Consider the following 16311-nt stretch of genomic DNA (forward strand, 5'->3'; position numbering starts at 1 on the left):
AGCTACAAGAATACTTTTTTCTCTTTTTCCACATTCTTTGGCTATTACATAGAGAGAGAAGATATTACTATTGCAAGTAGGGGTATCATAGCATAGTGAGTTAAGGAGAGTGGAGAAGTTATAATGGGGTTATGGAACAATAATTTATGAGTATGAGAAGAGTGAGGTGGGTTGTTTGTATAGTGTAGTAGTGGGTGGTGGATTCTAAAAAGTGAATCCTTGACCATTTCTAATTAAAAAAATTTGGACATTTCTTCATTACTTAATTTTTGGACCATTTCTATTGCATTGTACCACACCTTCTCCACCTCTTACTGTGTTGCTTTTAGTTTGATTTCTTAGGTAATACCTTTGTTGTGAATTTTTTTAGTTTCTTAAAACTTTCTTGTTTTCTTCTCTATCTATATTTAGTTATCAGGTAGACTAAATTAATTTATAGGATGACATAGAGTTATGTGATTCCCTATATATATAAGTTGAAACCAAATACTGCTCTTTGTTTTGTTGCTTATATTCCTTTTTTGAAATTATTGCAAGACATGCTCTTTCTGTACCTCACTAATTGTTTCAAAGCAATCTTTGGTTATATACTCATCTTGTACATTGAAATGTCTGATCCGACTTGTTTAGATTTTGGGGAGATAGAACATGGATATAGAAATTGGTAGGATAAGTTGGATAAAAAAAAAAAATTATGCATCCCTATCTCCTTGACCTTTAGTGTTGAAGTAGAGAAGAAAGTATAATTAGATGTATTTGATATATTGCGATTGTTGTTGTTACTTGGTGTTTGCATACTTATTTCCTTCAAATCATTTACCAAATTTTTGCTTGGTAAGTGTTGCATTCTCACTGCTTTGCTTCAAATTGCTAATCAATTTTCTGGATCTGCTTTCATAATGTAACCATCTTGAATTGGGTTTTTCTCACTTGTTATTTCCCCCTCTTATTTTGTTTTAGTTTTTCCTTTTTGTGGTGCTGGTGGAGGGTATAATGTGTAGTTAATAATGCAAAATATATGTTTCTATTCTTAGGTTTGAAGGAAGATGAAGGAGATCATGGTCAACCAGGCCACATCCACCGATCTGAAAGAGTTGGTGAAGAAATTCATCCTTGAGTGTATTGGGAAAGAGATTGAGAAGGCAACCTGTGGTAAAGTTAAAATCCCGAAAGCATCAAAGTTTGATCTTGGTAAACTGATGAATGTGCAATGGAGTGATTTTGACTTGTTTTGATTTCCTAAGTGGGTAGTTGTTTTTTATGTGCTTTCCTTTTTATATGAATCTATAATTTGGAACAATTTAGAGATTAAAATACTCAATTATTTTGATATGGAAAATTGAGTGGGGTTGTTGGGTTGTATATAGAAGAAAAGTTAACTTCTTTATTAAGTTGTCTATTACAATTAAATTTTTTGCTATGGAGCAATTAAGTTCTTTGCTAAGATCTTTGTTAAGTTATTTGCTATTTTGATATGGAACAATTAAGTTCTTTGCTATTTGATATGGACCAATTAAGTTCTTTGTTAAGCTCTTTGATATCAACAATTGAGCAAAGCTATATATGGAATAATTAAGTTCTTGGCTTTTGCGGCAACTGGCTATTACAATGCCACTTCAGATGTCCTGATATTTATAATAGAAGTCATGCTCTAAGAAATATGTGTATAGCATGCCCTGATATTGAAATTCTACTGATTTTTTTATTTTTTTATTAATGTAAGCAATGACAACGGTTTTAAAGTGTTGTGTAAACTATTATAGGCAACGGTTTTAGGTGTTACTTATGGCCACGGCTTCATAACCGTTCTGTAAACTATCATAGACAATGATTTTAGGTGTTGTTTATGCCCATAGTAAGAAGTTGTAGTCCTTGCAAACTAAATAAATCGTTGCTTATGTTAGTTATATAGACAATGGTTTTTTGTCCATTGTTGTCTTATGTCAAAAAACCGTTGCCAAAAAAACAGGCAATGCCTTAGACTACCACAGTTAGAAAACCGTTGTCTATGACAAAGACCACAGTTTGTTTTTATATTAGACCACGGTTTTGAACCCTTGGTGTAGGAAAAAAATATTGTAGTGGTATATGCAGATAATAATGTGTACAATAATCAATAGCACATGTTAGGGGGAGCTCTGACAAGCGTTGTAGAATGTAGAAAATATAACACCGCTCGTTGTAGGGAATGTTATTGTATGCATACAATTCAACAAAGCTCATTATATCCAAACTTTGTTATATTTGATTAATACAATAGCACTCATTGTATGTAACATTGTTGTATGTATAATCTTTAAAAACGCTCATTATAACCCTCATTGTTATATGAGACTAATATAATAACACTTCATGTTGTCAGCGCTGTTCTCATTCAACAATGTTTGCGTCTTTGTTGTTAAATCATGTCGATATTCTATTATGCTCACATAAACATCGCCCAAGCGATGTTAAATCACTAAAATGCGCACTGTTGAACTACAGCTCTGGCGTCATCAAGTGAAAATCATTACAAACTCAAATGAAGTCATATTATTGAAAGGAACAACAATATTTACACGTGTAAGAGAAATTGATACATTATATATAATTTTAGAAGGACGACACATGTTATACTATATTTATTTATCAAGCTACAAATTAATAAAATATGTGAACAAGTATCTCCATAAAGAAGTTGTTTGGGTGTAGGTAAATGAAGTACATATGTTGTTCCAAAAAGTGTGTCACTTGTTATGATTTGTTGAAAAAATGCATTTTATAATTTAAAAGTTTTATAATTAAATATTTTTTTAGCCACAAACAACAAGTGGCAAATGAAGTGTCATACTTTGTAGAATAACATATATGTTTCGGTAGGGGACACATGTCCATTATATAATATGTCACTGAAGGTGTTGGTCTAGTGATGTAAAACACCACTAGATTCCAGAAAAACTAAAAAGTCAATGATATGATTCTTGGGAGCAAAATTTATTGGGAGAGGTAGCCACTCACCTCGAAGTGATTAGTTTTTTACTCATAGAGTGATAGGATACCTTTGATAATATCAAAAAAAAATTAAACCCATTTTTATAAATATTTTCTTTCATGGGAGGTTCTTTATTTTATAATTGCAAAATTACTGAGTATTAACATAGAGTATCAATACATCCATCTACGGAAAGAGCATTTTACCCGTTCAACCAACAATGCAGTGCTGAAAATATCACGTACATTATAAAGTATTTTGAACTTTTCAAATCAAGGTAATTTGGTATTTTGGTGCCACCATCACAATTCTGAGTGATTGCTACATGTTATGAGAAAGAGAGACTTCAGTTATCATGGTTATGATGTTCGTTTGAAATTATTTTTTAACAAAATTGATATTTTATTGTTGTTGAAAAACCGTACTTCTAAACTAATAAGAGTAAATACTCATTTTAATCGTTCACATTTTTCGACCTTACTAGTTTAGTCATTCAAAAGAGAAAATGCTTAAAATGATCTTAAAAATTTCAAATGTGGGTCAAATTAGTCCTTTTTGGGTCAAATTAGTTCATACCAAGTGTTGTAAAACATGCTAAAAAAACTAATTTGACTCATTAGAAATTTTTGAGGATCATTTTAGGTCTTTTCGTTTTTAAAGAACTATACTGGTAAGATAAAAAAATATGAGAGACTAAAACGAATATTTACTCGAATAATAAAATATGTTTGGGTAAGATTATTTTCATACTCAGAATATAAACCTAATCATATTCCTAATTATATTCATAATGTACATTAAGTAGTTTTGCTTTTAGATTATAATATGGTGTGATAAATGAGAGAATTATGTTCAAAAATATGAAGCACATGGGAAATCATTATAAATTTTGGTAATATTGATATTATCTATACAAAAATATTTTTTTTGATTTACACTAAAATCTAGAGAAAGTAAATTATTATAATGTAATATTACTATCATTGTAAAGATTTATATATAATTACTATATAATCAACTATTCATTTAGATTGTATACTCAAAGAATCGACAATAATTAAATATGAATAGCAAATAACACAATGATAATACATAAAACTTCATACATTTTATCTCTTACTCTTCTGAAATCACTTACTTTTATGCTTAAATAAGCAGAGTCTAAATAGATTTTGTTTGACATATCATGAAATTAAGTTGTTAGCTAAAACCAAATGGCTATTAAGTTAAGATAAAAAAATATATGTATCAGTTTTTTATATTGTTATAGTCACTATTTATGTTTAATTATTTATGACTCTTGAAAAAATGTAATATAAATAAATGGTGAATGATGTATTGAATATGTATAAAATTTTAGACTAATAGCATATAGATATTTCACTGATAAATTAATTGCTTAAACTGAAATTATTTGATAAATATAGTTGATATGTGCATAAAACTTTCAAAGTAATGTAACCTATAAATTATTTTATTGACTTATCAGATTAAGGGTTATAAGTTAGGGAGCTTTAGAAAATCCTCCACAACCAGGTAAGAATATAACTATTGTTTTTAGTAACTACTCATAAATCTTCAATAGTATTACTAAAGACATGCATAATTATAATTTTTTCTACCTTACGACATTGACTATTAATGGAATTGAATTTGCATAAACATGTATCTTCCTAGACACAAATAATTAGAATTTTAAGATAATTGTGAGAAGAGTTTTGTTGTATTTTTAAATTATAATTTTAATTATTAATAAAATTATGATTTATTGAATCTATATAAGGATATGTGTATAAAACTTTCACCCAACCCATATTCACGTGTAATTTGACGAAACCTAAATTTAACTATTATTCTTAAGACAATGTTCAAAGAACCTAAAATATAAAGTTATTCTCAATAATTTAAATATTGACTCTTAATATATTAAATATACTACCTCCCCATGTAGACTTTATATTCTTAGGTGCAAAATGGTTATCAGAAGATAATATATAATGGGTGGTGTTGTGTCCAAACACCAAGTGCCATGGCCATACCATATTTATAGTATAACAATATAACACTGTCAAAGGCCATAGTCATAAATGATAGTGATGGACCACAATCAGTTCAGCTTCCCTTCTCTCTAATTCATTTGGTTCAGTCCCATTCATAAATCATAATCAATAACCATGATATTTAAAGAGTGTATACATACACTGATAATAAAAAAATTTATATACAGTTAATATATTATCTATAATCTATTATATTACTTTTATTCAATAATCATTAAAAATAAACGGTGAATAATACAATAACTATTTAAAAAAGTCTTATACTGTCAATATAGACATCATTTTTTTCGTAATAATATCTATAAAAAGTAATAGTCTTTCTCATATTCCTATTAAAAATACCGATATGTGTTTTTCAGTTTATTCAGCTCTTCATTAATGGCGTAATTTCTTGGAACCTGCATGTGATGGTAGCACGTAATACAAGAAAATTATATTTAATTTACAATACAACAAAGGAAAGCGTAGCCCTTAATGTGGCACGTGTGTCCCATGTGAGCACCTCTCAAGTTTCAAGGGACAACAATATTCTTAATTCTAGTGCTACTTCCCAGTTTGAATCCTCACTATTTCAGAGGCTTTGTAACCGCCAATTTAGCATGCTTTGGGTAAATATCATGTAATTCTCTCCATCCTATTTTAATTATGATTGTCATATCTGGTGAATGCCTAAATATTTATATATAATTAGTATATTATTTATTATTTATTTGTATTTTTTATTGAAGAGTTAATGAAGGTTAAATATGAATATTAATAATACGATATCGAAATTTAAAATCTCTCACTTTTAGGTAGTCTATACATTTGTAATATCTATACATTATCAATATAAAAATTTATATTCAGTCAGTACATTATTAACTGTTTATTTGTATATTTTTTAAAGAATTAATAACGATTAAAAATAAATCATAAATTATACAATAATATTATATTAAACTCAGACACTATGAATATATATATTTTTCTCTTATTACAACGAGACATGTGAAGTATAGTTTTTCCTTATTTTGCATTTATTTCATTTAATAAAATATGATAATCGTAAATATGAGTCGCTAATATTTTGATTAAAAATATTATCTTACATAGTAACATTTTCAATTTTTGTCTTAATATATGTGCGTTATAATTAAAATGGAATAGAGAGTAATTCCTAAATTATTTTTAGGCAAAATTAGGGTTTGGGTTCCTTATTTTAATTATATATTTTAATTTGATTGCATAACTTTTCAATGTTAAATTGATCCTTTAAGTTAAAAACTATTACTATGATTAATTAGAGATGTAAATATTCAGTTCAGTTTGACTTTTGGTAAAATTTAGTGACCGAACTAAACACTGAAATATAGTTCGGTTCATTTCAATTAACTGTAAATTTTATTATAGTAACTAAATCAGTCATGAACAGTTTGATTCAGTTCGGTTATGCGGTTTTCTTGTTTTTTTAAATCTTAAATCAATTAAAGTTTTTTACGCCCATAATACATTATACACCATTAATTTATATTACTTTTATTTAAGAATCAATAATGATTAACATATATAGTGGATGATGTATCAACAATGTAAATATATATAACAATTAGTTACATATATAATAATAATATATATACAATATAATTCATAATTATTAATATATATATATAAGTACCATATAACAATTTATAGAATATGCTATTTTCAAACTAAATACCACAAAGAGTAAAAAGATTGGTCCAAATCATCACGATATTGGAAAAGTAGCACACACATATGACAATTTAATAAGTAGTAATATATATATATATATATATATAGTAACAAATAGCATTAAAATTTATACAAAATTATTTATTTAAGCTACAAATTGACTGAAGATTTCAGAAAACTATACAACATTTCCCTTAGATCTTTCTTTAATATGTGGTTTAATTCGAACAATTCTTACATTTCTAAACTATAAACTGAACCGAATTTAAACAATTCCTTAAAAAAAAGAAACCAAACTGAATTGCAAAACTAAATAGAAATTTATGAAACTATATCAAACTATGTTTTGTAGTTTGGTTTGATAGATCGCATCTGTTGTAGTTTAAATCAAACCCATTATAATATTAAACTTTTGAGTGACACTATTCAATATTCCATAAGAGGGATAATGAAAAATTGTTTTCTCTCTCCCTTTCTATTTCTTACTCTTTTTTCTTTATGATCAAAACCTCAATTATTTCGGGTTGAAACCTCTATTTATCGCTTACTCCAAACTAAATATACCATCTTGTAACATAATTAATACCTTACTTACCTTTAAAAAAAATAAGACATTATTTTGATGTGAGCACATATATATTAGAAATTTTTTATCTACATATATTTAGAATAACTAACCAAACGCAACAATATCAAAAGCTTAGGCCACAGAATTTGTAAAGGTGCTTTGGCTATATACATAACCCACTGAGATTTGACATATATAAAGAATATAGACCCAAAAGTTCATATAATTTTATTACCTATTGAATGATATTTCGCATGTTATTAAAAGAGCAATTCTCTGTTTATCAGAAGAAAAAAGAGTAATTCTCTGTTTATCAGAAGAAAAAAAGAGTAATTCTTTAAGTAGTTATTGTGAGGGGGACTTTTATTAAGTCATAATCAAACGTATCTTTTACAATAAATAGAAAATGAAAAATACTTAGCAATTCACCCCGCATGAAACCTAATACAATTAGAATTGATAGAATTCAATTATCAAATGTTGTGATAATTAAACTTATTTTTTCTTATACATCAAAGGTGTTTCCTATCCAATATCAAAATAATAATTTCTTTAATAATAAAAAATAAATCATTCAAATTAAAGCTTGCTCATATTTGGTACAGACAATTAAATGAGCACATGGAGACGATTAAATAAGCACAACTGCACAAGGAAATAGTCAAAACGGTTTGATGTGCAGAAACTAGCCAGGAACCTATCATTTAATTAGTGTGTGTAATAATACCAATTTATGTTAAGATTTAAGTTGCAAATGTTTCCAAATTTGTCATGAAGTTTAAGATGGGTAAGAGAAACATCTTAATCCCTACTTATAAGAATAAAAGCAACATATAAAATTGTGTAAATATTAGGAGAATAATTGAGCGGAAGGTTAGACAATAGACAAATATCACAAAAATATATTTTGGTTTTATATTGGATAAGACGACAATGGTAGCTATATACTTGCTATGACAATTGATAGAAATATATCGAAGGAATCAAAGGCAAATAAATGTGGTTTTCATTTGTTTGAGAAGGCATATGATAAGGTGCCTAGAGAAGTCTTGTAGAAAGATCTAGTGAAGAGAAATGTGCGATAATATGTATGGTGGTGTCATGGCTACTGGCTAGCGTGAGAACACAAAACAATTTTCTAGAAGATTTTCCTATTATCATAAGACTACATCAAATATCAATATTGAGCCCCTACTTGTATATATCGGTCTTGGAGTTTTGACTAAGTATATCCAAGAACCAGTACCATAATACATGCTTTCACGAATCATATTTTCTTACTAGGAGACTCGAGAGAGGAAGCTAGAAATATGCAGACAAACTTTAGAAACACATAATTTTCGTATAAGTAGAAGTAAGATAAAGTATATGAAGTGTAAGTTTAGCAAAAGAAGGACAAAACCTAATGTAGAAGTAAGGATTGAGGATCATATGATACTATAAGTCAATAGAGTCAATTATATAAGACAGAGGGGAAATTGGTGGAGAATTAAATCATAGTATTCAAATGGGTTGAATGAAATGACAAAGTACTTTAAGTATGATATGTGATAAAAAGGTACACTCAAACTTAAGAGAAGTTTTACTACACGACTATAAGACCTACAATTTCATATGAAATTAAATATTGGACAACAAAATGTTAATAAGAGAATAGACTCAATGTAACATAGATGAGAGTATTGCATTAGATAAGTGGACACACTATATTAGACAAGATACAATTAGAAATGAATGTATTAAAGATAAAGTTGGAGTAACTCATGTTGTGAAAAAAATGATAGAATCATATCTTAGATGATTTAGACATATTGAAAGAGATTGATAGAAGATGGAGACCAAGAAAAACAAGAGAAATATTTGATGATTGTATATTAAAATAATCCAATAATGTCTAACCCGCCCTAAGTTTTCAGGGATATTAAACCCGGTGCTACAAAACTACTACTGTAAAAAGATATGCAAGTTATGACTTTCTATGTGACACTGTTATTTAAACCAAAACAAAAATCCAAACTACTCCAACTTCTTCTTCTTCTTCTCTTCAAACCCATCACAACATTTTGCAAAGATGTTTAGTACCAAAGCTGAGCTTCCCCAAAAGAGTGCCCTCCAAATAAAGCAAGATGACAAGTTCTTCAGTAGGCTTCTTTCAAAGGAAAATTCAATCTCATACCCTTCTTTTAGAGTAGCAGTTGCTGTCCCTTTTGTGTGGGAATCTCAACCTGGCACTCCAAAATACACATTCTGTGAAGATACACTTCCTCCTCTAACTCCTCCACCTTCTTATTATTCCAACACCTTCAACAAAAAGCCACTGAACAAGAATAAGGGCTCAAGATCCAATAATCTATTCATGGCACTATTTCCAAAACTGAATCTCAAGAAAACTATAATTTCATCACCTTCCTCCTTTTCTTCTTCATGGTCATCCTCAGATAACTCATCCAAAGTTGTTTCACTAGGGAAAAATGGAAGGAGGCGTTTCTTAAGTTATGGTTCATCTATTGATTTTCGGGGTGATGCTGATGATGATGAAGATGGTGTTGCTTCACCTACTTCAACATTGTGCTTTGGTATTACACTCTCTTCCAGTCTAAAAAGATGAGGTGAGCATGGAGAAACATTATATTATCGTAGACAATAAAAAGTGTTTAGTCCAAGATGTATTTTTATAATTGATTTTAAGTCACTAATATAAAATCAATTATGTAACAATTTCTGGTGATTATGAGCAAGTAAGCAACTGTGCCGTTTGTCAATATAGTATATATGGTGATATTTGGTTGAGTAACGATATTGTTACATTACTTTTTGTCACACTATTCCTTTTATACCTACTTTAATTTATAATCATCAATAAAAAAAGTTTTTGCTTTGGAAACAATATATGATAGATGACGAATGATTATAAATTAAATGTAAAAAGAGGTGTGAGTAAAAGGGTGTGAGATGTTCATTTTTTCATCTGGCATGTACAAGTTGCCGTTGCTTAGATTTTCTGTTTGAATCTTTAATTATATACATGGTCTTCATGAGTAGTGGGCATCAACAAATTTTCTTGGATAAAATTGGTCGATTGGTCTTGAGTTTGTTTCTTTCTAACATGTTTTTCCCAAGTTTGCTTCTCTCTAAAAAGTTTTTCCTGTAGTTATATGTGCTGATCTAAGAATTTTTTGTCTTTAACAATGTTACGATACTAGAATTGAAGGGCAGAAGAAAGTGGAAAAGGATTTACTATTGTAAAGTATGTCCTATTCCAAACTAATAACGATCAAAGAAAAACATAAAAAATAGTAAATATTTAATGTATGATTTTGAGATATACTTTATGACAATAGATAGCTTTTGATTATGCTATAGTTTCTTATATGAGATTTGAATCATCTCTTAACATATTTGTGTATGTAGTGGGAATAGGGATCCCTCTCCTAGAGAGGGCAATCCTCATTTTACTCTAACTTTTAAGAAGGATATAATTATCACAAAGAGAGATCCGTTTACACTAGTCACACTCAATCTCAGTAATTCATTTTGTTAAATCCAACGAATCAAATGAGTGAGTGTAATAAATGATAAGAGAAAAAAAAGAAATCTTAAATAACTTATTCCATTCACCTATTTGATCCGTTGAATTTAAAAAAATGAATGACTAAGATTAAGTATAACTAATGTAACCTAACTTGTATGTAAACCGATCCCTCCTCAATTATCATAATATCTTGTTTTTTATTTTGTTTTTCATATCACTTCCCTCTTTATTACTAAAGAGGAGGAGGATGTTGTGATTATAGATCCAATTTTAAAACCTTGAGTGCATCAATATCCCATGCACACTTACGTGGTAAAGGGGCACCACCATGTCTACCTTAATTACCTGACACACGTTGGTTCTCCTTCTGAAGGGTCATGTTGCCCCGAAATGAAGGCCATCTTTGTTCTAGCACGGCTTTTGGAAGTGCTTGAAGCTTCTCGATGCCCCATTTACTTATATAAAATATAAGTACATAGAGTTACCTCTATGCTCAATGTAAAGATCATACCTTCCACAAACTATGTTAGATGTGTGTATATTCACGATTCAGGGGGAGTAATGTAGGAGGCTCTTACCTTATTGATATTACTAAAAAGGTGGATACCATTTGATATTCTTTGTGTGTGTATTTAATATAATTTTGAAATGTGTTTATACATAAAAATAAAAAGTAAGTAGGGAGATGACAAAATAAAGTGAGGGTTAAATATTGTATACGGCAATCAAATACAATCTACGTTTAAATAAGGAGTTTTTCTTTGGTTGATATTTTTTTATAAGCAAATAAAGTGGAATTTCATTTAAAAAGTGAGAAGGACATGAAGAATAAGTGGTACTTTGGTCCATTTAAAGAGAAGTTAAAAAAGTAATTCAATCCAAAGGGTTTAACAACCATTTTATATATAAAACAAGTGGCATATTTTGCTTTCAGAATGCTCCAAGAATGTAAAGGTAGACAATGATATATAGTACAAATACTCATAGTTTTAAAGGTGTACTTTTCATTAAAAAAGACTCCTTAGGAGAATGTTTGGGACAATGCTAGATTTTCAAAAGGTGTTTGAGCATATTGTTGAAAGCAGATTTCCACAAGAGGAATCTCCCTCAACAACAAATGTGTCACTTTATTGAAAGGTTAATTCAGGTCGTTAAAAATTATTTTATTTAATTAGAGTGATGAGTGATGAACTACTTTATTTAATTAGTGATTTTATTTATTTATTCCATTTTCGGGTTCTCTTTAACTATACCATAAAGGTCGGTCTCATTTTACTAAGTTAACCATACAATTTCTTATGAAAGATTGATATCAATGAATAATAGAATAAACAAAATAATAAATTTAATGGTTAACTGTACCACTTCTTTCGAAGGGTTGACACAAAAAATAAAAGAATAAAACAATAAATAAATGTTAGTTGCATAAAAGTAAATGACGAAAATTAAATGTTAGTTGCAAAAAGTAAAAGTTAGTTGTAAAAAATAAATGACAGAAAATAAATGTTAGCGATTAGATTTATTCTTCACCACTCTTTTATAGTTTTAAGTAACAATCCATTTTAGGAATCTTTACAAAGATACAAACCATGAATTGGTTTGAACTAATGATTTTAGGCATCTTTAATCAACAAATAAAATTTATAAGTTAACACTTTACTATTTTACACTTGCATATCTTTCAAGATTCAATTATAGTATAGTATAGCGTTATGTCGAACTACAAGGAATTGCCTAATAGAAATGTACTCATACTTTGTATTTTTTTATCAAAAGTAAGAAAGTAACACATCAAGTTGTTTTGGTGATTTTATCAAATAAGAAACAAGAAAAAGTAAAGAACTAAGTATTTACATTTCAAGAGGAAATTATAGTTAAAAAGATGGAATAATTTCTTGATCAATAACAACATAAAAATTATGCAAGTTATGTGTTATCCTTTGATTGATTCCATACACCTTGTCTTAATCCCCCAACTAGTGTCCTAGGATAGAAAGATGATTTTCAAACTCTATGTTTTACGCTAAATAATAATTAACTGCCACTCGTCGGAGTAGATTGTCAGACCATACTTCAGGTTCTGATAACTTTATTTAGCCTTGAACATAAGTTGCTTAAAATAGATGCTTTGATATGGCAAGTGAACTAAAGTGTAGGTTATACTTTTTAGTTCACTTATCAAGACTTTAAGAAGAAGCATTCTTTTGGATCTTTAAATCAAGGTTTAGGTGATCAATCTAAAACCGTGTTAACAACTTCTTAAAGAATCAAAATAACGAAAGAAATAACTTATATAAATGAAGAAGATGAAGAGTACAAGAAAGTTACACCATAATCCAACTTTTTGGAGCATTAGCCATCCATCCAAAGATTAGATGCTTTTGGTTAAAAATGAGGTTAGAAAATCATGTTTTTGCACTTCATTTGTCAACTCCATTCCCTCTGAGTTTCTATGAAATAAATACCTAATAACAACCTAAGAAAGAGTAGAACCGAAAATGGAGAGAAAATAGTATGTACATTAATTTAATAGTGAGGAAATGGGTGTGCTTTTTATAGGCATCAGGAGGGCCGCTGGTCCCTTTTCCAGACTGCCCAGCGCTCTGATCAGGCAGTTTGGCACACTCAAAGTTGGTGGGTTAGTAGCTTGTCACACCATGGTCAACTAGCTTGGACAACCTATTGTGGGCTATGTTACATGCATGTTAACACCTCCTACTTGGTTGTTCAGAACATATGTCAGGTATGAGGTTATGTGCTTGTCCTTCAAGTAATGAATAGGCAAGTTGCTTGATGAGTTGGCCAAGCTTTCTTCATTTCTAAGTTTGGCTGACATGCCTGGGCACCTGGCCCCTTGTGCACCAGGCCTGGCTGTCTGGTTCCTTCATGGTGAAGGAACCTACCTTTCTTTAGGTGAGGTAAGGTACTTGTTTTCAAGCCTAAGTCATCTTTTTGGTGACAAGCTAAGCACACAACATGCCATGCTTAACTTGTTTGTTTTGAGCATTTCTTTTTGAGCTTTTGGCTTGTGATTTGGCATGAACTTTTGGATTCATTTTTATTGATTAAATTTCCTAAAAAATTCAAGGAAAACTTGGACATGAGATGATAAAAAATTATATTATTTAAACACACAAAATTTATCCAAAAAGTGTTGAATTAAGTTGGTTTTCACATTTTTGCATAGGATAAGTGCCATATAAAGTGTATGAAATTTAGGTATTTTTGGCACTTATCAACTCCCCCCAACTTAAGACTTTGTTTGTCCCCAAACAAAGGTAAAATATCAACTACTTGGCTTTGGAAAAATTAATGTTGGACAAGATCAAAACTATGCATCATTTCAAAGTTTTATGAGATGTGTTTATGATCATGTAATTTTGACTCATAATGCTTCAAATTAAGAATGAACACACTTTTTCAAAAATTCATTTAGCACTTCACTTATAAAAAATGTTATCAATCAAAGAAATACATTCTCACACACGGTTCAAGAATGGAACCAAATGGGTAAGTGTTTCACTCAAAACTCAACTTGTTTGATTGACAAGAATTTAATTTTGTTTTTCTTCTCAACACTTACTTTTATTGCACAAATTTTTCAAGGATCACTAAGGTCTTCCTTAGGTTGCAATGAGACTTGGCTATCAAAAAAATTGGGTTTTCAAGATTTTCAAAAATACTTCCGAAGTTAAAAGAGAGCAAAATGATTTATCTTTTTAAATACATACTCTTTTTCAACTTTTTCACATGTATTTTTTTTCTTCCTTTCCTCATTCTTTTTCTTGATCTTTATGCATAACTTTTCTTGATTTTTCTCAATCTCTTTTTACTCCATTTTGTTTTGGAGCATTTATTTACTTTATTGATTTATAAAGATATTGAGAATTTTTCTTATGAACACTTTGTTATATGACCAACCATTCCCCCCAACTTAATTTTTTCCATCAACATTCTTTCTGAAAAATGCTCTCTTTTTACTTAGAAAAGTATAGGAGACTTCATTTTTTTTTGTTTTTCAATATTAGGCTCAAGGGTTGTGTTTGATTTTTTATTTATTTTTAAGGCTCAAACGAGTTAACAAATGATGTTCCTATTTTTGGTTGGTCATTTTTGGTCAAGTGGCTCATTCTAATTGAAAGAACTTGCCTTGATCATTCCCTATCAAATTGTGTGCAACCAAGTAAAGAAAAATTCAAACATAATCAATTGTGCAAAACCAAAAAGTTTCTCACAAAGCTCACATAATTTTTTTTGTTTGTCTTACACTCCCTCACGTGGTTGGTTTATGTACAACTCTTTGATTTTCAAACAAATTCACAAGTTCATGATAAATATTTTTCCAACAAGTTTGCATTTTATCAAAGTTATGATATTATGAATTAGTCACAAAAAAAATCAGATTTTTATCTCATGTTGCTCATCAAAGCTTGTTAATTTATAAAGTCATTGATCTTGTTAAAAAAATGTTTAAGCCACATTGTGTTATTCACCAAGTTTAGTCTCAAAATTTTCACTTTTTAAATAAAATATCAAAAGGAAACTAAAGTAAACACACAACTAAAAATTAAAATGTTATATACACTTCCCCAACTTAAGTTCTTGACTTGTCCTCATGTTATTTTGAAAAATATTTTAAGGAAGTTTGTGTAACATTTTGAAAGAATGAAAAATGAAAAGTAGCCAACATTTTTAGGAGAACACAGAATTCCATTCTCCTTGATTTTACTATCTTCTCCAAGATAGTAGTGCTTGCAATGTCAACTCCTCCTTTTTGTTTGATTTTTTTAGACTTATTTTCTTGTAAATTACTAGAACTTGCAATTTTTTTCCTTGAGGTTAGTCTAACAATTTACATGAGTTTCTCAATGTCTCACTCATTTTGTTCATGAATAAAATTTGATTGACAGAATTTCCAATCAAACAACATGCATTATTATTCATGAAAATTATGTTTATAGTGAAAAGGGGAGACTGAAAGTGCGCATGTCAAGATAGCACTTTGGAAAGCTCTCTCTATGTGTTTAGTTTTGATGAGGACAACTTGTGGTCATGAAAGCTTGAAGATCATCAACAAATCAGCATGCTTAAGTCTCTAGATTGATATTAGACTTAGACTAATAGTTAGTTTAGGTTGAGTCTAAGGCTTAGGTAAACTCTATACATGTCTCATATGCATAAAACTTTAAATCATTTTAAGTTTTGAGATATGTCATTTATAATATGTTCATGCATCATATAAATACATGTAATCTGTGCATTCTAGGCATAAACTTAGTGTTGAACATGTATAAATTAAGTGAATAACGTATTTGAGTTTTGTAATTTGAAAATACACTTAGAAATATGTTGTTAATCGATTAAGGCATGATTTAATCGATTAACATAAGTTTTTGAAAAGTGGTTGAAACTGAAAAACTTGAAAAACAGAATCAGTTATGATTTTAAACCGCGTTAATCGATTAACCAAGGTTTTAATCGATTA

At 29.2% G+C, this 16311-nt stretch overlaps 1 protein-coding gene across 3 annotated transcripts; it reads left to right on the forward strand.

Moving 5' to 3' along the window:
• LOC109359419 lies at positions 9267-10395 on the forward strand. 3 transcript variants are annotated; one of them, XM_019604074.1, is made up of 3 exons: positions 9267-9715; positions 9752-9898; positions 9934-10099. In XM_019604074.1, the coding sequence occupies exons 1-3, from the start codon at positions 9366-9368 to the stop codon at positions 9950-9952; spliced, it is 516 nt and encodes a 171-aa protein (XP_019459619.1). In that variant the 5' UTR covers positions 9267-9365; the 3' UTR covers positions 9953-10099. The 3 variants fall into 3 exon arrangements, with proteins under 3 accessions (XP_019459619.1, XP_019459618.1, XP_019459617.1); XM_019604073.1 differs by adding an exon at positions 10239-10395 and having other exon boundaries at positions 9267-9944; XM_019604072.1 differs by having other exon boundaries at positions 9267-9898.

This window comes from Lupinus angustifolius, chromosome LG11 (genome assembly GCF_001865875.1).
Source record: "Lupinus angustifolius cultivar Tanjil chromosome LG11, LupAngTanjil_v1.0, whole genome shotgun sequence".
NCBI classification, from domain to species: Eukaryota; Viridiplantae; Streptophyta; class Magnoliopsida; order Fabales; family Fabaceae; genus Lupinus; species Lupinus angustifolius.